The 24027-nt window shown below is 40.1% G+C and overlaps 1 protein-coding gene across 1 annotated transcript; it reads right to left on the reverse strand.

Annotated features, from left to right (window-relative positions):
* Window positions 1-501: 501 nt before the first annotated feature.
* Vcam1 (vascular cell adhesion molecule 1) lies at window positions 502-19382 on the reverse strand. The gene is made up of 9 exons (XM_036191011.1): window positions 19093-19382; window positions 18360-18635; window positions 15909-16217; window positions 14413-14679; window positions 11310-11585; window positions 7803-8123; window positions 6484-6753; window positions 4593-4859; window positions 502-1417 (listed from the first exon to the last, which is right to left on the reverse strand). The coding sequence occupies exons 1-9, from the start codon at window positions 19154-19156 to the stop codon at window positions 1257-1259; spliced, it is 2211 nt and encodes a 736-aa protein (XP_036046904.1). The 5' UTR covers window positions 19157-19382; the 3' UTR covers window positions 502-1256.
* Between the last annotated feature and the right edge of the window lie 4645 nt (window positions 19383-24027).

Genomic DNA, 24027 nt, shown 5'->3' on the forward strand with positions numbered 1-24027 from the left:
GTACAATTTAAAACCTAGCAGACTAATGTACTACTCAGAATGTACTGTATTCAGTACAAAAGCTCCAGAGAAAGAAAACGATCAGCCTGTAATTCAGGACTTAAAGGCTCAGTGGGAAGAGCATTGCTACCTGTATTAGGCATACAAGATGGCCTGAAAAATAATAGAGTGCTGTCTCTTAGACTTTGAATCATGAACCTAAGTGTTCATTCTTTGCTGACTTATTACACATATTATACATTGGGTGTATTATTGGTTTCTAACTTAATTGTTGCAGATGCTAAGAATCTCAAACTACAGATCTTAACACACTAAGATGATATGAATAAATCTGTTTATTTTGTCAGATTGTTGTGGTGATTTGGATAAAGGTAGTCTGAAGACCATGGTTTGAGTATGTGTTCTGCTAGCAGTTTGACGTTTTTACTCTTATAACTGACAATTCCAGAAGAGCAAGACAACAATCAAAGGAGATAGTTTATAACAAATGAAGCACAACTCTTCCATGTTCAGAAACGTTCACTTTACTATACTATTTATGAAAGATAAGTCAAAAGAAGTTGCATTTTGAACCATGTTAGTCGTTACACAAGATCCCGATGAAGAAACGTGTCCCCATACCATACAGTACCATGTAGAGAAAACTGGCTAACCATTATGCCATGAGTTAGGAATGTAGTACCTGAAAGTCAACCCAGTGCCCTCTTACCATTTGTCTAGAAAAATATAAAACCCTGGCTTCTTTTTAAAACATGAAATCATTGTCAATTAGAACTCATAGGAATAAAATTAGGTTGAAGGAAATGCAATATTAAGAAAAGGTGGCACTGGTTAGCTGCCTAGTCAATATTAATAGTAAACTTTCCTAAGATGCATTAAGTTACAACAGTCAGTCCAAGCAACACTATTTGATTATCTTCTGATCTGCATATGCAGTGCTGCTATTCTAAACAACCTTGCGATGGCATAATTTTATTTTACATATATACAGATTGTGCTATTTATATACACATCATGGGACTATACTGTTCCAGTCTCTTCATCTCAACAACAGGGACTTGTCAAGAACAGTTCTGGTTGGCTTCTTGCATTCAGGAAAGGCTCAAGTAGCTGTTTCTTTTCCTTCTCTGCTGAGAAGAGTTCTGGGAACTCGGGATGCTTAGCTGGGTTTACGTGTGGTGGTGGTGGGATGATAAAGACTATTAAGGATCTAGGGCTCATAAATAGTGTCTTTTCTCGAACATTTCAGGTGTTAGCTACACCTTCGACTTCTGTGCTTCCACCAGACTGTATGATCCTTTCATGTTGGCTTTTCTTGCGAAATAAATGATCATCCCAATGGCTGGTATTACCAAGGAGGATGCACAGTAGAGTGCCAGGAGTTCAGGAGAAAAATAGTCCTTGTTATTTTCTCTTCCTGGAAAATAACCAAATGGATACAATTAATGTCTAGTACAAAAGGAAATCATTTACTCACAGTATGTATTTTATTTGTAACAGTAGAACTAGTTCTTCAAAGAGAAAGGGGGTAAAAGCTGTGCTGAGGATCATTGAGACTCATTAGGCACATTTTCTTTTCTGAAATGTCCAAATAAGAAGCTCATGGTTGCTATGTTCATGATAGGTATGAACGTGACAGTTCTTGACTTTACAAACTTGGATTTTAAAAGATTGCTTTGGGTGTAAAATGGAAGAGAGAGCTCACATTTTAGTGATCTGTTTTTATAAGAACAGGAATCAGAAATATCTAACAAAGTCCCGTGGCTCTCATCATCATGAATTGAAATACCTAACTAGTTCTCCAAGACAATCTTTATAACACTTAGAGTGTGTTCAAGACAGGGCTCTCTTGGTGATGGCTGGCTTGTGTTTACATAGTATCTTCTGCATGTCTGAAGCAAACTCTCTTTACATGATTATTCCCCTCCAGCATTGACAACCTCTCTTGATTTACTAATAGTCTTCACATATTTCATTTAAGTAAATGTCTTAGTTACTCAGAGAATGAGTTCTCTGACCTTCATCTCCCTTATTCTAAATTAATACTCCAACATTCCCTCAAAATCCAAGCACCAAACTTTCATATGTCCCTAACAGCTTGCAGTTCAACATTTGCCCATGCAATTATCTGTTACATTTATTTTCCTTTCCTGAGTGCAAACTCTATAGAGATAGCTATGTTTGTATGAGGAACTTTAAACTAGCCAGTACACAAGACACTACTTGGCACATTAGGTAACCCCCAAAATATTATTTGAGTACTAATAAAGCTTTTCTTTCTAAATCCTATATTTTACAATAGTCATATATGCAGTACTGAAAATTACAATATTTAAACAATTTAAAGTCTCCTGAGAAAGCAGGGGACAACTGAAACATCTCTTAACATCTCAGCTCCACAAAAAACATCTCCAGAAAGTATGGCATTCTCCTGAGACACACTTCTGTTGGTTTTGCACACCACAGTGTGGTCTCACAATTACACTTTTCTAAGTGGAAGAGTATGTTGTCTGAGTCCTTGCAGGAATTAGTGATCTGATCCGAGGCATCACTATGTTCCTTCCAGAGCTTTCAAAACACAGAAAGTCACTCAAGTAGAAAAGACTCATTATCACCACAGGAGTGAGTTGTTTCAAATTACTGAAGGAGGGGGATGATGCTTCACATTAAGCATCATGATAATGGTTTCATTTTTCTGCTTTCCTTTGGTAGAATTGAGCTAAGGGTAAGACCTTAATGGATACTCATCATAATTATGATGAGTAGGCAGCAATATTGATGACACATTAGGAGGTATTTCTGTTATTGTTTTCTTTACAATCTAATGATTATCTTTGCCTTTCAGTTTGTCCCTCAGACATCTGTTAAAAACTCAAAATTGAGTTAATTGCTAGGGTAATATTCTAACACATTTTTTCATATTAATTATAGTCTTGGACATCTTAAAGAATCCTGATCATTTGTATCAATGGAATACTTTTAAGCCAAATCTAAACAAAGTAAATATAAACATTCAGCTAAATACAAAAGGAAAGTAGTTCAAACTATCCAGGGGGAGAACAGGTCAACTTTGGGTCTTTATTCATATGCAGCTATTTGAACCATTTTATATTGGAAGCATGAATGTCTACTTGGGTGACTAATATGCTTTCCTTGTTCATTTGAAGGACAAATCAATAAAAGTGGCAAATACGTAAGAGATTAATTAAGCATTTAGAAAAGACAATGTGTGAAAGAGAAAGCTAAAAGGGAAGAAGCAGTTTTCATAGTCCTGAGGAGAAAAACCATGCACACAGAGGATGACAAAATTCTGAACAGTGCGATTTCCTGGTGCTGGGCTACACTAGAGCTAGCCAGAGGTATCAAGGGTTAACGAAAACAGAAAGGAATGGAGTTCTGCCTACTCCTAATTGAGATCTTGGTCCACCTCACTGGAGGCAACAGCTACCCACACTGCATCTTGTCCAGTGACATGATGGAAGACAGAGTCCCATTCTTTGAAAACACGCTAGCTGCCTTGTCCAGATCACATGTTTTCAGGAAAATCACTGCAGGTGGGTGACTAGAAGTTTGACATATAATTATGATATTTCCCCCTTTAAAAACATTTCTAAGTGAATGTATTGATATTGGTCTAATTTGAAGAGATACAGTGAAGACAGGAAAAAAAATGTATGCTAAGATTTGTAATCTTGAGAAATTTGGCCAAAAATTTCTAGTAAATAGTAAAATTTTTATCTATTTTCTCACTTAGGTTCATATTTTCTCTACACTGACATGTGCTTAGTTAACTCTTATAGTCAATGCAAGACCCCTTCAGAGTTAGCATTCATTGGCAGTGTTGTTCACTCTACCAGATTGGGTTTCAACATTCAGCAGCTCTTTGGTGTACAAAGGGTCTGAGGCTCATTAGTCAAGGCTGGCATCAATAAAATTAGCAGGCACTCATAAGAGAGAACAGGAAATTAAGGAGTGCCAATATGTCTCTGATGGGCCCTCCAGCCCCACTTCCTCTTCATCAGGTTAAAGTTGGACAACTGGGGCATGGATTTCAAAGGAAGCTTTTGTGAAATCTAGAGATCCTGTTTAGGATCCAGGCTACTATCCCCAATTAGCATCCTCACAAAAGAGCCATGCAGAAAATATGCGCTTGTTCTATTCTCTGAAAGCAGAGCTCGTTTCCAGAGTGGGGAGCAAGATCCGCAGAGAATATTTTTCTGCTGTGCCAGGCCCAGTAATTTAGTTTCCTTTTACCCCTGGGGAAGATGGTAAAATATGGCTAAACACTTAGGAAACCTAAGACCTCAGAAACCAATGATGAATTGGCAACTTTGAAAAAATAAAAATAAACGGGAATTCCACTGTCACCGATGATTAATGTCCACTTCCTGCCTAAACGCTATAGGATGGAACAGCTGCGCCTGAGTGCTTCATGAAACAACCAGTCAGCACCGAATTCAGTCTCATTTCACCAAATCCATCTAATAGCAGAAACTTGTTGCTCTCCTTGGATAGTTTGAATAATTAAAAAAGGAGGAGGAGGAGGAGGAGGAGGAGGAGGAGGAGGAGGAAAGCAAATATAAAAAGTTAACCTTTTACATCCAGGGTTAAACTTCTTAACTGTGAGCCAACTTCAGTTTTCGATTCGCACTCATACACCCCCGCATCCTGCCGCTGGGCCTTGAGGATGGTGTATGCACCGTCAACTGACTTTAGCACCATGTCCCCTGTCTTGGCTTTCTTCTTCAGTATTATCCATGTTTGGGGCACATTGCCACATGTGCAGGAAATAATCACAGTGTCTCCCTCTTTGACGCTCTCAGAAGGAAAGGCTGTAAGCTGTATATCTTTGGGAGAGTCTAAAGAGAGAATGGGCAGTTAGCACGGTCGGAGTGGAGGGGTTCAGCACTTGCATTTCCTGACTGAGAACACTGGCAGCCGCTGCCAAGCTGTTTGTAAAGCTTTCTGTACGAGCTGTAAAGAAAGCTGGCAAAGAAGCCAGGCATTTGTCCAATTCTAAATGATCCGATTGTAAGCAAGAGCTTCTTTTCTGTCTTTGCTATGATTCTTTACCCAGCCAAGGACAAAAAAAAAAAAAAAAAAGGTATTTAATAAGCAGCTGTAGAATTCAGATGTGAAAAAAAAATAATTTTTTAAACATCACATTGTTCACCAAAATTTTCCTCGAATTTCATAAGCCTGTGAGCTAGGCTCTTCCTCATCAGGAAATTAAGATATATAACATTTTTAAACTGTCTTTAAGAACATAGTTACCGATTATCAAATTTCAAGGTCTGGGCTGATCTCACTTGAGGTAGAACATTTCTATTAATGTAATAAGGCTTAGAGGGAAACACCCAATGTCTGTTTTATAAGCACTTGCTTAAGAGCATCTATTTTGTTATTTGAACGCTCCTCCTCTGAGGCCACAGGGCAATGACATCCATACTCTGCTTTCCTTTTCTTTGAGATGGTCGCACAGTGTAGCCCAGGCTGACCTGAAAATCTCCTAAAAGTTTTCTTTGTGATTTTGTGGTTCCCTTCCCAGGTTCTTCCTTTGAAGTACAGACCTCAGTGAAATGGGACAGTGACAACAAAACCCAGCATGTCCCTTAATAGGAATAGCAAGAGATCCAGAAGAGTGCGACCCCAATGCTCCCAGAGAGGAAGCACAGGGAACAACGCAAAGTTGATTACTTCATAATTTTGCTCATGAAAGCCAAAGGCTTCAATGTGCCAAGCAGAAAATGTTGTATTCTCAATTTGGGGTCTTTACCATTGAGAAGGGAGACCTACATCTATATTCACCCTAGCGGTTCTATGCCAGCAGCCGGGGAGGCCAGAGGGCACAATTACTGTGCTCCTTCATCTCAGAGTTTACAAAAGGCACCCTCTTGAGCTTCTAAAGAAATCCTTAGGTGGCTTCTTGGGACTTCCTTCCTGTTAAGCCCAATGTGATGGTTTTAATACTAAGTAATTTTCTACTGTTGTTCCTTCACCAAACCCACAATTTCCCAAATGTCCCTGAACTCCCAGCTTAGTTCATGGAGCATGCATTTCATTTGAGGTAAACAGGATTTTAGGGCAAGTGATTTCGCCCGAAATGAGACTTCATTCTAGGAGCAGTATGGAACTGCTTTTTAATTTTTTTTTTTTTTTACACATAAATACAATTTTGAAGTAAGGGTTTTTCTTTTCTTTCTTTTTTAAGATCAATTTTTATTTTTAAGTTATGCATATTTGTACTGTGGGGGTACCTGCAGGTGAGTACAGTGTCTACGGAAGCAAGGAGAGGGCATGAGATCCCATGGGGCTGGAGTTACAGGCAGTTGTAAGTGCTAAGAACAGACCCCGGGTCAGAGCAGCAGACATTCCTTACTGCTAAGGCATCTCTCTAGCCCCCAAAGGCTTTCTTTTCAAAGAGGTCCTTGTTCACCATCAGTAACTCAATAGGAAACAACTTAAAAGTCATACTCTGTTCACCTTGGATAATCTGAAGTTCCACTGATTTGTTGCTAATTCCAGCCGGGTTAATCCCTTCACACACATAAATGCCAGAATCTTCCATCTTTGTAGACGTTAAGATGAGCATTCTCTCTTCAGAAAGAGGCTGCAGTTCCCCACTAGGCAGCTGCCTGCTCCACAGGATTTTTGGATCTGGAAAACCATCACTTGAACAGCTCAAGTTCACGGGACTGCCCTCCCGTAGGGTGGGAGAGGGGCTGACCCAGATGGCGATTTCCTCAGGGGCAACTGAAAAGGAAAAGACACTTAGCTTGACCCTCTTGTGCCCTGAATTCCAAAGCGTCTGGACAATGCTGTAACCCTGGGCAATAGAATCTGGGTTAGTATAGTTTTTGAACTAGGTAACCAGCCCAGGGAGTTTCTGTGGAGGTGACACAGTGAGAGAGAAATCCAGATGAAGTGTGGTTACTTTCAAATGGCAGAAAGCTCCAGAGAAATTCTTTCAGTGTCAAAGCACAGAAAGTCAAGTACAGTGTAGTGTTTGGGTGACATGGGATTGGAAGCCTCTGTATGACCCTGTGAAGAAGAGCCAGGGTAAGATAGAATCAACCCTGTATCTGAGGGAGAAAAGAGTAGAGGAGCTTTGGAAACACACACACACACACACACACACACACACACACACACACACACACACACGAAGAGGGGTGTTGGGGAAGAGACTTAGAGGTCAATAATATGTATTGTCAATGCATGATGCATTGGAAAATTCCCTGTGAATAAGAAACACCTGTTTACTCTCCCCTTGAACCTGGGTTGAGCACACACACACACACACACACACACACACACACACACACACACACACGCGCGCGCGCGCGCGCGCGCGCGCGCGTGTGTGTGTGTGTGTGTGTGTGTGTGTGTGTGTGTGTTATGGAGAGTAAATCTAGGCTCCATTCCCTGAGAATGACCCCACACTAAGAAATGATGGGTGGAACCAAACACATAAGGCTCAGAAACTTGAGCAAAGCTACCTGTGGCGAGTCAGCCACCAGCCTGGCTGACAATGGCTGATTGAGCTCTACTGATTCTACCTGAGACTGAGGAGCTAGCTGCCTGGCTGGCCCATTGCTGAATGCTAGTGCATAGACTCATACATAAATAAATGGTTTGTTTTTCTATTATGGAGAATGGTTTATTATAATTACTATTATATTGAATTTCCTTTTCAGTTTTCTTCACTATGGTTCCAATTGTTAACCTTTTGTTAGCGATTACCTAGTGAACATAATAAAGAAATCCATATTCAACTGTAGCTGCCCAGTGCATACACTTACCATTGACATAAAGAGTCCGTGTACTCTGCCTTTGTTTGGGTTCAGATTCCGTTTCGCCACTGTGTAACTTAGCCAAGCAAACAAGAGCTTTCCCGGTATCTTCCATGGTAGGGATGAAGGTCATTTCCAAACTTTTGGTCTCTAGAGATTTCGTGCTCATTTCCTCCAAAAAATATTTATTCATCAGCACAGTCTCCCCCTTCAGTAATTCGATCTCCAGATGGTCAAAAGGGTATACGTCAGGGACTGTGCAGTTTACAGTGACAGGTCTCCCATGCACAAGTAGTCCGCTCATCTCAATTTCTGGGTCTTTAGGGAATGCTGCAGATATCAAGTAAAAATAATGTTGATATGTGATAGTCAAGGGAAAATTGAGTCAGACACCATTGAATGCAAAGGTCTCAGAGTGACAGCTTTTGATTAGCTGACAATATTATGGGCATAAATAATACCATTAATTATAATGATACACTTACAATATTAATTATAAATAATAGAAACAAAATACTAAGTATTTTAAGTCAATGAGTAATAAATGTTTTTACTCCTCCAATGATGCCATCTTGTCTGTTCTTTTCTAAGGGCACAATGACTTCTGCCATCTTGTCAATTAACTATATAATTTAAATGGTTTAAATATTTATCATGATACATTGACTACTAAATATGAACTAATACCCCAGCTTTCATTATCTACTCTCTGGGCAGCCTGATAAAATGGTTATTATTTAACATATTTTATAGCTAGAAAAAGAAACTTACAGGGACAAATGAGACTTTTCATAATATATCATACTCAAAATCTGCCCTCTGACCTATGAGTCTTGGCTACACAGTTTTTCAGCATGAAATGAGACTCACAGTGCACTTCTCAATATGGATAGTTTATTTTAAGACTAAATTTAGGCTATGAGTTTTAAATACTTTTCAAAACTTTTTCCTTCCCTCCCTCCCTTTTTTCCTTCCTCCTCCCTCCCTCCCTTCCTTCCTTCCTTCCTTCCTTCCTTCCTTCCTTCCTTCCTTCCTTCCTTCCTTCCTATCTGTCTATCTGTCTATCTTTCGTTTTCTGTTTCTCTGAGACAGGACCTGGATGACTTGGAACTCTCTATGTAGACTAAACTGATCTCAAACTCACAGGAATCTGCCTATCTCTGCCTCCCAATCAGGTAATTCTTGTAATTAAGAATAAAACTGACAACTGAGCATAGTACCACCTGCCTTTAATCCAGTATTTGGGAGGCAGAAGTAGGTGGATCTGTGAGTTCGACGCCAGCCTGGTCTACAGAGTGAGTTCCAGGACAGCCAGGGCTACATGGAAAAAACCTATCCTGAAAAAGAAAGAAAGAGAGAAAGAAAGAAAGAAAGAAAGAAAGGAAGGAAGGAAGGAAGGAAGGAAGAAAGAAAGACAAAAAGAACTGACTTAATACTGTGATACTGTATGTTTTTTCACATATGTGAAACCCAAATTTATTTGTAAATTATATACATGTGTGTATTGATATGTACATCCTTGCAGGTCACAGAATTAAAAAGAGGAAAGGAAGACATCTTAAGGGATGTGGGAACTGAAACCTGTCACTAGGAAAGGAGAAAGCACTACTGTCAGAGGATGGAAGGGAAGTGTTAGAGAGGAGACAGGCATGGAGAGGCCATGGGAAAGGGGAACACGTAAGAAGAAATCATAATGACACAGACGTATGATGTCATGACGAACCCACTTGTTTGTGTGCTAACTTTAGCCATCACTGAGAAAATGTGAAAGAACTGTCCTAACTGTTATTTAGAATCTGAGAAGTTTTTCTCTCATCTATATAACATTTATAATACATCCTTTGCAAATTAACAAAAATGACACTAAAATAGTTATCAACATAAAAGTAATACTTAAAAAAAACTAAACATTTTTTCCCTAAGTAAAGCCTTGTTAAAGTGGTAGATTTTCAAACACATTCACACACATTCAAAAAGCTGCCACACTATTCCCATTTCTGTTGGGAATGTGCCCACATCAGCAGATCATGGACTCTGGGTAATACAATAAAGCAATAAAGTTTAGTCTCCTTTTAAGAGATTTAAATCTCTTAACAGGCACACTTTTACTCTGGACAAAATCCTGAAGGTTAACCAAATTTGGGCAGGACTTTATACAGAAAATCTTTACAGTATGTTCTCTGGAGTTCCGTGAGTAAAACAGAGTAGCACCACCCTCTCCACAAAATAACTTCACAGTCACGTGGTCACTGTCAAGTTCGTTCCTCATTCAGCGTGGACTGAGGGACTCCAGCAATGTGAAGTTCAAGGACATTGGGGGCTGAAAAGTGTTTTTGTTAAGTTGACAATAAAATGAAGACAAGAAAAAGTGTGTCATTTGTTCACAGTGTAACTCAGTTTCAAAGCCTGCTGTTGATTCCTGATTCTGCAGCAGCTACCTGTGAAGACCATCCCACACTCAGATTAAATAAAACCTATCTCCATTTCTGACACCCTACGGTTTCCCAGTGTCCCCCAACCCTGAGTCCTGAAGATCAGCTTTTCAAATCTGCCTTAAAACAATAGACTGCTCCCCGTCTTTCTTCCTTCTCCCCCACTACCTTCCTCCCAACCCCATAGGCTTCCCATTCTTACTGCTTTCATGAAAAGTCATAATAGTATCTAACATATTATGTGTTTATTTTAAAATAATATATGTATTATGTATACTATGTCAAATATAGAATATTTATTATATATTACTATATATGATGCATTATTTTAAATGTATTATATATGCACAATAAAATGAATACTACATCTGATCGGAAGCATGACTACTTGGGAAGGAAAAGGAGTAGTGGGTGGGAAGAGAAAGGATAAGACTCACTAGCAGAAGGGTGGATATGAACAGACACAGTGACCCATTATTTTCTATTCTATTAAAAAATGATAAATACTACACACAGTAAAGCTATCTTTCAAAAATTAAAGAGAAATAAAGATTTTTTTTAAAGTGTTCATAAAAAGCAAAAAACCAAACATGGTAGGCTGGCAGGCTGGGATGTAGCTCAATGGCAGAGCACTTGCCTGGAGTGTGGAAAGCCCTGGATTCCACCCCTATCATCTTAAAGCAAAATGTAACAAAACAAGATGCAGGCTTGAGCCTTACCCGCACTTTGAATAGATGAGGCAGTCACCCCTCACCTAGTAGGTATCTCAATGGGCACAGCCCCTGACAGCTCTCAGTCACCCCCTCCACACACCCTATGTACACGTGGAAGTGGGAGGAGCAGAGCATGGAACATGGACAAGTGCATGAGGAGAGTAGGACCAGTCACACATTGTGTGCATGCTGTAAACAAATGCAATATATACTGAAGAGCATCCAACAGTGTTCAGAGATCTAGGGGTGATTTACAATGCCAGATCTCTCTCTACATAAATGGATATCCCTACAGAGTCACATTCTTTTTCTTCCAAAGGAGCCAGAGGAAAGGGAAGTGACCAGAGTCCCCGGTTTTGTAAAGCACTTACAGTAGACTTCCACCTGGATTCCCTTTTCCAGTTTCCTTTGGGTGCAGGTCACAGTGCACAGGTAGGAGTGTTCATTCTCAAAACTCACAGGGCTCAGTGTCAGCATGGACTTGGCCCCCTCACTTCTCACCTCCCCATTAAGGGGGCTGTCTATCTGGGTTCTCCAAGAAAAAGAGGGGGAGTCACAGCCAACAACAGCACACGTCAGTACAACTGGGTCTCCAACCTGTGCAGCCACCCGGGATCCAGGGAAGATGTCAACAGTAAATGGTTTCTCTGAAGAGGAAAAACAACAACAACAAAAAAGAAAGAATAAGATGAATAACAGATAAGATTCTTTTCTTATTACATCATACTCCCATATTCCATGTTTATCTTTCTTGATCTCTATTCAGCTATTATCTGTGCCAAGAAGAGATTACTCCTTTCCATCTTGGAGCCATCAGGAATAAGACCACATCTTTTAAGAATGAACCCATGATGCTCTGTTGACTCAGGCTGCCAGAATAAGTGTAGATAACAATTTGTCAAGAATGTGGTTGGCATCTTTTCAGAGCACTAACCCAACCTCTGCTCTATGTAGCTCGCCATGTCACTGTGGTTGTACAGGACCTCGAACTATTCAGTGGTTTCTGTGTGTCAAGCATCCTGCATTCGTTATATGCATGCATTATCTCACGTAATTCCCTTACCTGGTATTATTTCTATTATTTCTTTTTTACTTTCTCATTCTTCTGCTTCTGTATTTTCCCCCTTTCTTCTTCCATCCCTTCATCCTTCCTCTTCTTTGAGACATTTCAGCTCAGAAATGCTAAATGGCTGAAACTAAACTTGCAAGTGGAGTAATGGAGACTTGATGTGAGATGGGTCTCACTTGAGAGTTCAGTTTTCCTGTTCCTAGAACAACTAGACCAGGTCATCCTCAGGTGAAGACAAAATGAGATCGAAAACAGTCACAGGGGAAACTGCACCAAAGTGCCCTCTAATTAAATACACTATCCTTAATGAACCATTCAGACACATCTATATGATGGAATGCCAGTATAAAGTAATTTTTTTTTTTTGAGAATCACACAGAATCACACTGAAAGCAAAGGAAAGACATAAGCATTAAGGTGACATCAAATATGTTTGATGTATTATCAAAAGACTTTATAGCCATTACAGGTAGAAAGCTGAGCAATCAGGGCAAACAGCTGAGACTCAAGCATCCAAAAAACTCTTCTCCAGCTTCCAGGCTCACAGGCCTGGATGAAATGACATATTTTGAGAGAAAGAATTCTGAATCTTGATCTTGTTCCTCTGAAAATCCTGGGAGTGGTTGGGCAACTCAGCAAGTGACAGATGAATCTCCAAAGAAAAACACTAGAATGTTCTAGCAAGCCAGAGACAGGAGGGAATCTCAGCACACAATACAAATATACTCTGTTCTGTGTGATTCTCTTCTGTACCAGGAAAAAAAATGCTTTTCTCAGTATAGTTTGTGTAATTGTGGTATTGTATTATTTTTCCAAAGAAGGTTCTTCTCAGATTACCTCCAAGTAAATTAATATGCTGTTAGATTTTCGAAGAGATTATTCAAAACAGTAACTAAGTTGTCCAAGTTCTGTCTATGCTGGTGTGAGAATGAGGAACCTATTAGGAGATTCACTTCCTGCCTGCAGTGTGACTGACATCTGTCACTGTGTGTGCTTGGAGCTGCTGGGGAGAAGCCCTGGAAAGTGGCTGAGAGGGCTTCCACCTTCAGCACAGTCAGCTGATACAATACACACTGTATTGTGTCTATACAAAGCACCACTTCCCGTGCCCAGAGCACACCTCCTTTGTCCATTTGAGATGGGGCCCAGCGCTATGGGATGCATCTGTTCTAGGACAGACACTGAGCCTCCCACATTTTGGGCCATATATCTTCTCTGACCTTTTGGGAATAGTCATCAAACACCTGAGTTAGTCAGCTGATGGTGTTTGAATTCTACTTCCTTAACCATCTAAACTTAAAATCCATGTTTTCATAGATTAAAAATGGGTTGTCCAAGTTTATCGTTTATATTTTTTATTCAGCCTAAATACTTACTATGTGTCAGGTGCTATATTAGCCAGTCATTCATTAATTCAAAGACATACACTCAAACACAGTAAGCTCCTGAGTTCTCAGTTTAGAAGCCTGCAGTTTAATGAACATATACTTTCAAATACATACATTTTTCGTGCTCTTACTAAAAGCATATACTTTGATTTAGTCATCCACATTGTATACCAAAATACCACACCATACACAATGTATGCATGCATATACTTTTAATTGTCCAATTAAAATATTAATTTTAAAAACAGAGAAAATAAGCTACAATTGGAAGATCATGGGATTTTGAATTAAGAGGACCCTATAAATGCGACAAAGAGCCATTTGATCCTACGTAAATGATGAGCTATATTGCACCTGAGCTTTTCAGCTACCTCACAGAACATGGAAAAGAATGAGATAACATATAAAGTAGAATGCAGAACTCTTGGAAAACATTAGATGTACAATCAATTGATGGCCATTATTAATCTGAGACTTCATTCTCCCATCTGTAAAATGAATAGAAAAATACCCCTTAGTTATTTCTTGAAGACTAGATAGCTTATACAAAGTGCTGGAAACCCAGCTGGGTTTGGGGAATGCTGTTGTTTAAGAAAATCTTTCGAACTCTCAAATGAGAAATTATAAACTAAGGCAATGGCAAGGGGGATGGTTGGAAAGGAAATTATGTTACTGGGAATCATTTTGAGGTAGAAGGGTCAAAATTCGGTCATTCGGAAGAGGAGCATATATTCGGTAATGACAAGTATGTTGCGGTACAGTTCCTAAGTATAGGGCATAAGAAGGCCAAGTGAAGTAACATGAGGATATTAATATTGGAAGGGCAGGAGAAGGAAACCAAGCCAGAGAATGAGACAACAGTGAAATGATGTGAGCTACTAAAGAACCAGTATGGAGTTTCTGGGAGAAAGGAATTCCAGAAAGTGTGAGTATAATAAATGTCTATGTATGCTGAAGCACATGACTACCAGGTGAGTCATCAACTCCAACAATGGCGCCTCTTCCCATTCTACTCACCTTGGACAATTAATTCCACCTCTGTTTTGCTTCTCCCAATCAGATTAACTCCTTCACACACATAAATTCCAGAATCTTCCATTCTCATAGCAACTAAGGTGAGAGTTGCATTTCCTGAGAGGAGCTGTAGCATTCCATTATCTAATTTCTTGCTCCAGAAAATCTCAGGAGCTGGTAGACCCTCACTGGAACATGTCATTGTCACAGCACCACCCTCTTGAAGCCTTCTGGAGGGATATACAGAGATAACTGTATTCTTGGGAGAGGCTGAAAAGGTAGAACATAATACGAGTTGTCATTGAGCATCATCTCCATCCAATAAGGATGACTTATTTCTCTTGTAGACTTTATTTTTGTGTCTCTACAAATTTGACAAATCTACCTTCCAAGTGAGAGTCAAGAATCACTGAGTCATTAAAAAATTAGCCAATCTAATATCTAAGCAGTTAATTATAGGTTTTGATATTTGGTGTTTCCAGAGAGTCATGGGTAGATAGAAGTTAAGAGAAGCCCTTCAAGTTTCAGGGTTCAGTCTCTTGCCCAAGAACTAGAGTCCCGTGTAGAAATCTTTGTCAAAAGCATATCCAGGTCAGTTTTAGCATTTGCTAAAGGAGACAACCTATCCAAGACCATCAAATTGGCATCTGAATATCATTAATTATTGAAAAAGTCTCTTATTGAGCTGAAATCTTCCTGGAAGTAACTAGCATTTGCACCGTGGTTCAGCCCCATGCTCTTGCAGATAAATAGCCATACTCTTTCTCACACAACTCTCTTTCAGTGACTTAGCTATATTTCTCCTTCAAAGCGCTGTATTCTTTGAGGAGAAATAGTCCCTATCTTAATTGTTTTCTCAAAAGGTTGTTAAAAGCTTTTTTCATCTCATTATGTGTTGGATAAACATATTGTACTTGACACCAACTATTTCCAATATAGGGCTCAGAGTAGAAAACATTTTAGTTTTAACAGAGCACAGTGAGTTCCATAAGACATAATTCTAATATAAGAAGAAAGCTTCAAATCCACCAGCAGTCTCCAAAACCCTAACACCTTTGCACCTACTACATGTGTGTGCATGTGAACACACTCTTGTACACACACACATACATAGAATAAGAAATCCCTTTGTCAAATTTTTATACCTGTGAAACCAGTGTTTCAAAGCTCACTAACATTTAGTCACTTGAGCCCATTTTCTACTGTTCAAGCAGATAGTATTATGATGATTCCTCCTTGATAAACAGGAAAACAGAGGAATTAAGTAACATTCAGGTCACTCAGCTCACAGTGAGACATGACACTCAAGTGCTCTAAACCCAAACCCAGTATCATCTTCTTTAAATAATACCACTTTTAGTATCATGTCCCAAATAAGTAATGCAGTAAAAACTGCATATTACTTGTTAATCTACTCGATACATTTTTTGTAAACAATAAAAAATAATACATATCTGAGACTGAATTCTCAGAGCAGAGCTCCTCATGCATGTACTTACTGTAGATTTGCAGTTCTTTGACAGTCTCCCTTTTTGTGGGTTCAATTTCAATGTATAACCTAGCTCGGCACATAAGAGCTTTTCCAATATCCTCACTGACAGGAGTAAAGGTCGCTTCCAAACTCCTGGTTACCAGAGAGTTCTTCACCACTTCCAGAAACTCCTGCGACTTCAGGAGATGGTCACCTTTGAATAGATCCATCCCCAGGCTGTTAGCTGGATAAATATCAGGAGCCAAACACTTGACCATGGCAGGCTTCCCGACCTCCAGGGGGCCACTCAGCTGAATCTCTGGATCTTTAGGGAAAGCTGCAAAGCCAAGCAAAGGCACAAATAGGCTTTCGGCTCCTAACACCTCTGACTGTTTTAACACAACACAAGTCAAGACAAATGTTTTTGTTAATACTAAGCTTCATTTGGCATAGCCAATTGTTTAAATAGCTAGTCACAGTTTGTGGTGGGTTCAGGAAGGGAGGATCAGAGTTAACCCCCTTTTAAAGGCCATTTCAGTTTTAATACTGCAACTGTAACACAGAATATGTGTTATTAAAGGAAACAAGAAAGAAACGCCTAATATCTATTGAAACTCAGCGATAGATGTAACATAAAAGGCTTTGTTCTCTCTTTACTGTAACCCTGGGTGATAGAGGTCACATTTACAGATAAGGAAGCTTGGGCACAGTGTGATTGCAGAAGCAGCCTTGGTCACACAGCCACGGTGAGGTTTGGAGCAAAGCTCATGGGTTCTGTCACTCTGCACTGGGATTCCAGTGACATTCTTGCATGCTCATGCCGATATGGTTCTAGATAAGAAGCCCAACATTTGGAATGACATCGCAAAGAAGTGTTACCGTGTAACTGCCTAAAAAATGAGGAGAGTGGCTTAGGGGGCTGGCTTCTGAAATGGACCTCTGTAAGAACAATTCATCCACCAGAAAGGCATTCTTATGAGAGCTCGCCATACTGGATTTATTCCTCCAAAAGCCTAGCTCCGTGTTCTAACCAGCACTCTACTGAGCACACCAGGACAATGGAACACAGTGCATGCAACCTCCACCTTTCACAGGGTTTGTTTTGTGTGTGTGTGTGTGTGTGTGTGTGTGTGTGTGTGTGTGTATGTGTGTGTTGATGATGATGATGATGATGATGGGAGCTCATTGGTGTCCCAGCACCACAGAATATTATAATCAAATGTGGAATAGAAACTGAACTGTTAAATACAAGGAGAAACAGTCACTCTTGCAGGGAAAAAAAAAAAGCTACATAATTAAATCCAGAAGGGTACTGACTTCTCTTTTTTAACTCTCCAACTGTACAGCATTTGTGGGCAAAAGGCGAAGTGAACTGGAAATGCTTTATTATCTAAAAACATAGTACTTTAAATGTCCCCTCCAGTTATTTGTGGCCATCACAGTCTTCAGGAAATGTGCCTAGAATCCACACATTTCATGACAGGTAACATGAGAACTTGCTACTCTTCCTGATATTTATATAACAGGACCTTCCAAGGTGCTCAGGAGGCTGCCTAGACATAAACTGTGCATGCACAGCCAGCATAATGGAAAGCAGCCGGCCAGGCCCTGCTGCTTGGGAAGCTCAGCTACACAAGGGCTTGCTGTAACTTCAATTAAGGTTCATCGGCAAAGTCGACCTTCAGCACAGTAGGAAGGAACTGAGGTGGTTAGGGGCGAGTAAAATGAGGTGCTCATGAAGAAATGCCTATGTGAGTACATTTTTTTTGTGGGGGAGACAGCATCAGTAACCAGAGACAAATGATTTCTATAGAGTTCACTTGCCCCCTCTTTTTCGTGGTTCTGTTTGCTGAGTTAAGAATGGGAGTGGGATGTGTTGAGGTAGGCTGGTGTCAGATGGGTACCTGTTCCTATTCCTGAGACAAATCTAATGCATTAGATAAAAGTCCTTTAGGGTGGAAAACCAGGACTTTATGGCAACAACAACAAACATTCCTGACCTTATCAGTGTCAGATGAATGAGATGTTCATAGATGTTTTGGTTATGTCTAAAGAGAAGGCTTCTATACTTACAGATCACCTTAATCTGCAAGCAGACCTTAAGAACCAAGTTGCATAAGAATAAGTAAATGGAAAATCCCAGAGAGGGAGAAATCATCACTCTTCAGATGCACGAACATGTAGAAATACAACCAGATGGAAGATTAGAGGAAAAAAAGGAACAGAGCCTTTGAGATGCTCACATTGTGGCTATGGATTAGACCCAAGAAGGTGTGAGTCCTTTGCAAGGACACCATTTTTGTGGCAAACAAGAACACAGAGGTTAAAATTTGGGTTTCTGTTCTCAGCTAGCTTCTCCTGCCTCTGGCTTTGTTGAAACCATCTAGCCAAGAATCTAGATACTCTTAAGAATTCTCTACTAGACATATCATTGCTATTTTTTTTTTCAAGAAGACAAAAACCTCCTTCCGGCACTTACAGTAGATGTCCACCTGGATCGCTTGCTCCAGCTTCTCAGATCCACAAATTGCCGTACACAGGTAAAAGTGTTCATTCTCAAAACTGACGGGATCCATGGTCAGGATGGACTTGTTCCCCTCGTTCCTCACCTTCCCGTTTAGTGGACTGTCTATATGGGTTCTCCAAAAGAAAGACGGGGACTCACAGCCTGTGGTGGTGCAAGTCAGGGACAGAGAGTCCCCAATCTGAGCGACCGTTCTGTATTCAGGGGAGATCTCAAGTTTAAAAGCTTGAGCTGAAACACCAAGAGAGAGAATAGCCACATTACACTGGTCTGTCTCATGCTGTGTTCTTTCTCTCCTGCACAGCCATACAGTGTCCAAAACACAGCCTGGAGGGTCTACTTTTTTAAACTGTCTCAGACTAACATCAAGACAGCCCCAAAGCCCTGAAGCTGCTGTTGAGGAAGGTACTGGAATCATCGCCATGAAGACACGCAGTTCTCACTTAGAAGCTCATTGCGCAGGGCAATTGTGCTATTTTCTAAGGAAACTAGAGCTAGACCTACTACCAATATAATCCAAATTACTCATTTGACATTAGAGAAAGGTATTAAAACACACACACACACACACACACACACACACACACACACAAAACCCATCTGCAGCTCTGTGACAATATTGGCTTTTATAGCAAATCTCTATAATACACCCAAAGCTGTGGACCTGTAAAACAGGTCAGGTACTTACAGGCTGCAAACAGTATCCAAAGTACTGTCGAGGCTCCAGAGATCATGACCATCTTCTCAGGCATTTCAAGTCGCTGCTGTGGTGACGAAATGGAGGTTCCAAAGCCTTCTTTGTGCCCCACGTGAAAAGTGTCTGGGAAAAGTGTTCAGCTCCTAAAGCCAGCCAGGCTGGTGTGAGTGAAACAGAAAGTTTGCTCTTTATAAAGGGTCTTGCTGGAGAGGCGGAGGGAAATCCCTTCAAGGGGAAACCCAGGGCAGAGCCAGAGAAAAAGTTTAACTGACAGCTGGCCAAGTCTCCACGTTAACCCCTTCAGCTGCTTCCAGGACTGAAGTCACTCAGAGTCCTGGGAAACAAGACACTTCCAAGACCATAAATCGCTGGCTTTTCCTGACCTTCCACTCAGAAAGGGCTATCTTTCCTGAAAAGATATGAGACACAGATCACTGCAAAATGAAACTGCCCACAACGCGTGTGTGTGCATGTGTGTGTATAAGACAGACAGAGACAGAGATCATTGGATAAATCACCACTGATATTTTTTCATTAAGAAATGTATTTGCAATTTAAAAAATAGAAATTGTTTTCTTTCAACGAAAAGGAAAATATCCTTTGTTTGGGATTTATGAGTCACTCTTTTAGATTGGAAAAAAGTTTAACTTCTTAATTTTAAGTTTCTTTATTCATAAATGGTGGGGGGTTTTTTTGACACAAAGGAAATCAACTCTTTGAAATAATTTTCTGAAGTAGAAAATGAAGGGTGTTGATACAGAACTAAGGGAATTATATTTTCCTGATTTGAGACTTCCAAGCCCTGTGGCCCAGTGCTGGATGACTGGAAGTCGTTTGCAGACTTGAATGCAGAAGAATGGATCTATCTAATACATTTTTGTGGTGAATTTCTTTGACTGCATTATTTAGCCTCATGTCCAGTTTGAACATATAAACAGATTTGCTTTTTTTTTTGTTGGAGGAGACGAAATGATAACCAGTTTTTATTATCTTCTCCTCCCGGTGAAATGACTTTCTAAAAGACTCAATTAACTGTCTCTGTGACTCTTAACACACGCATAGCCCACGTCCTAGCAAAATGCTTGCCCATCAAAAGAAACCGGAAGAACCACTTCCTTGTATTATACACATGCAGATCTACCTCTCACATTGCATGATCAGTTCCCCTCATGGCCAGGACTAGCTCTTATTCATAGTTGTTTCTACTCATTAAATATATAATGTGTAGTTTTTGCACATAATGATTACAAAAATCGGAACAGTAAAAGTTAAAAATCTGGAAAAGAAACTTTCAGATTATTGACCCCAGCACATAAGTGCCACATGAGAAAAAAAATTAATTCTGCAAGAAAAATTGCAAAGTTTCCAGACATTTAGGCACATGTAAAATAAACAGTGCCATGTCATAGGACAAAGGCTGTAAATTGAGATCTGCCATCTCCAACTGTCCCTACCTGGTAAGAGAGACTGCTGGGCTTCCTCTTGGAATATATGTGGCTCCTCCCACTGAGAGGCAAGTAGAAAAAGGTAGTTGAGGAATATATTCTAGGGATATGATGACATATCCGGGAATCAATGAAATTAGCTGCCAAACAAGTAATGTAGGGGACTTCAACAACGCTCGTGTCAAGAAACAGGACTATCGACCACATAGCCATTGCTACCAACTTTGGGATAGATCACAGTCATGTAAGAAAATTCAAATCCATTTCTCTGACACTCAAAAATAAATACTGTTGGGATCACTCAAACCCCATGCTATTCGGTATCAATTCTCACCCAAGAAAGTGGAAGAACAATTCCTTCTGGGAGATGGGGAATAGTAAATACCACAGAGGAAGTGAAAAAACAATTTGGTGGATTCCACAATGCCAAATCCTTCCTCACTATGCTAGCATAGCTGAAGAACCTCTCTGTGGCTCCATTTACTTCTATGTGAATCTTTTATAATAGCTTTATTAGATGCCCATGAGTCTGAAGTTTGAAGCTGGATCAATCGTACTTGATGCAAATAATGAGGACCAAGATTAAGTTAGTCCTAAACCTGAAGTCCTTATGTGGTTAATCCTCATGATTCTACTACGGCTGTTCCCTCATCAAACATCACATCTGCGTTTCAGGCATGAAATATGGAAAGTGAAGGGTGAGAATCCACAGGCAGTGGAGCCTGCTCTCTTTGAAGCAGCTTCCCAAGAATTCTCAAGCAGTGACTTCCACCAACAGCTCACTGAAATGCCCCCAAGTAAATCAAGATTCTACTGGTAAGAGCTGGGGGTGGGGGTGGGGTAGAGGAACGGTTGATGAGTTAGGCAATTAGCAGTGTAACAATTTTCTTATTCAGTTCAACATACAGAGTGTTTATTGAGAAACTACTGCACAAGCACCATGTTTGTACTAGGAATGAGTAAATGCCAACAGGGATGCGGTTTTAAGAATGAAGGAAACCTCCGTGATATCAGCAGAAGACTTTAATAGGGCTCAACAGATGTCTCAATAAAGGGACCATTGATCTGTCTGCAACTCAAGAAACAAAGTATATTTCAATGAGCTGGTGTAAGTTTAAGATTTTCAGCCAGGCAGCCGAGGCGCACACCTTTCTTTAATCCTGGCACGTGGGAGGCAGAAAAAGGTGGATCGCTGTGTGAGGCCAGCCTGGTCTACAGAGCGAGGTCCAGGACAGGCACCAAACTACACAGAGAAACCCTGTCTTGAAAAAAAAATTTTTTTCTAAAGCCAAATTATAGGGAGAATTATGTCCTAAGACATCTAGTGCCATGAAGTTATTGTGACATTCAGGAATTTTGAGGAAAAGAATACTGATATCACCAAAAGTACAAAATTATATACAACTAAATGCACACATACTGTGGGTGTTTCTTGAATTTTAATCATGAGGATGTTTTGCTACATATTAAGAAGGTTTTCAGCACAAAAATATTTCTCCTTTACACTTTGTAAGGTCATGGGAGAATTTTGATTTTTGTCGTTGGTACTTTGCATATGCCATGTGTTTGCACACAGCAGTTCAAGTGAACAGAGATGTCTATTTCACCTCTCCCTGGGATGACCTCCATGGTTTCTATGAACCCCCTTCTGTGACTTTTTGCAAACTCATCTTGCCTTGAAAGGACCCTACTCACCTAACCTAACATGGGCATTACTCTCTCAACAGATTTTACCTCTAGGCCCTTAGAAGTCATTCATGCCCACTTTCAAATTTGATCTGCCCTGATGGTGTATCTGTTTTGGGTGTCTATGAAGTGGTATAAAACAAATGAGACACTTCTTCTGGGGCAATAATTTCAGACTTTCCTTTCTGTTCCTAGTGACACTTCATGCTTTTGCAAATATGCACCTAACCAGTCAACCGAAGTGCATTGTGATCATTGCTTTTGAGCTATGAGAGAGGTAGGAGGGTGTTCCTGTCTTTATATTCATATGATCAGGAAACACAGAAGTTTGATTGCTTGAGCAAGATCAGGCAGTGAGTGATCCTGACAATAAGTACCAGGAGTTGAGTTTTAAGCCCAGCTTTTCTCACCCAGGGATCTCTACATGGTACACTCTACTTTGCCAAGCTACCTATCTGTGAGAGGGTTCCACCTTTACTTCAAGCATTAATGTCACCGTGAGAAGTAATTCCAGTGGGACAGTTTGACTACTGTAGGCGTTATGACCTGAGACCTTACCCACTTCTTGGTGCTGACTAATAGTTTCATAGTACCACCTTTAGAGCTACTGTTTTGTATTTTAATACCATAAGAACTTACACTGAGCACTCCAAATCTTCTGTAGTTACCCACAAACAAAACGTATAAGCAGACAGTAGGGGAACACCCTAGCAACTTGATTGTGAATCCAAATGTAGAATTCCATTTGGCTTTGTTGAAGCTCAGAAGGGAAATCTGTGAAGTCCCTGGGCTCGTAAACACCTCCTCCTGTGCTCTAGTATCTGTCTCCAGTGGATCCAAATGGGAGTTCTTTTGATGAGAACCCCATTCACCCTGCCTCAGTCATGCAATCTGACCCCACATAAACTCCAGTTCTCACAGGGAGGATTTGAGAAAACATTCAGGTCTTCACCCATTATAAATGATTGTAAAACTTGTGTTTACATTGGTGAGAGGGGGCTTGGAGAAGGCATGTCATGAGCTTGCCGTAGACAGGGATGAGTAAACACATAAAAATTAACAACCAAAGTAAGTCACACGTGTTGTATCCACTTATAAATGATTCATGTAAGGGGGGGGGGTCAGAGTTTAGCACATGAAAGAAGTAAATTATATTTTTCTGCCATTTAACCATACCATAAGAATGTTTTCCCAAGGTAAAATGCCTTTGGAAATCTTCACTTAGAATATGATGACTTTTATATGATAGATTAAAGTTCTAATCTTTCATAAGTAGCACTTAAGATTTCTTTTTGGAAACTGCAGACTTTTAAGAGCTGCAGCTTAGCATCCAATGCTAAAACCACTTGAACATTTTTAAGGTACATGAAGAAAAAAGAAGTAGTCTGAAAAAAGGAAGCCAGATTTTTCATCCCTGTTCTGCAGATGAAAGGGTAATATGAGGTGAGGTTCTTCACACCCATTGTCAAAACTGTCTCATCTGCAAAGCAAAAAGGGGGCAGGGTCAGTGGTCTCCAAGTCATTCTCTTCCATCATAATAACTTCTAGACCAAATAGTGAGCATTCAAAGAACTGTGGTCAATTTGCTCAAATGTCTCTGTCTCAGGACATATGACTGCAGACAAAGTAACAGAAGTCCTCTTGAAAGTTGTGTGTCCTTTGTAGAAAATCCTCTCATGAAAAGCATAGTTCAGCATTGCTCAGTGGTAGAGTGTCCACCTTGCATGCTCAAGGTCCTGGGTTCAATCCCCAGCACTATAAAAAATAAAAAAAGCAAACATCAATTCATACCTTT

The sequence above is a fragment of the Onychomys torridus genome, chromosome 6, assembly GCF_903995425.1.
Source record: "Onychomys torridus chromosome 6, mOncTor1.1, whole genome shotgun sequence".
Taxonomy (NCBI): Eukaryota; Metazoa; Chordata; class Mammalia; order Rodentia; family Cricetidae; genus Onychomys; species Onychomys torridus.

What these genes read in the sequence shown, in the direction of transcription:
- Vcam1 (XM_036191011.1), bottom strand. Translation starts at nt 19,156, where the DNA reads ATGCCTGAGAAGATGGTCATGATCTCTGGAGCCTCGACAGTACTTTGG. An exon ending in GATCCAGGTGGACATCTACT is followed by an intron (nt 16,218 to 18,359) that starts GTAAGTGCCGGA and finishes TTGGCTTTGCAG; the next exon opens with CTTTCCCTAAAGATCCAGAG. An exon ending in TTTAACCCTGGATGTAAAAG is followed by an intron (nt 1,418 to 4,592) that starts GTTAACTTTTTA and finishes GTTATTTTCCAG; the next exon opens with GAAGAGAAAATAACAAGGAC.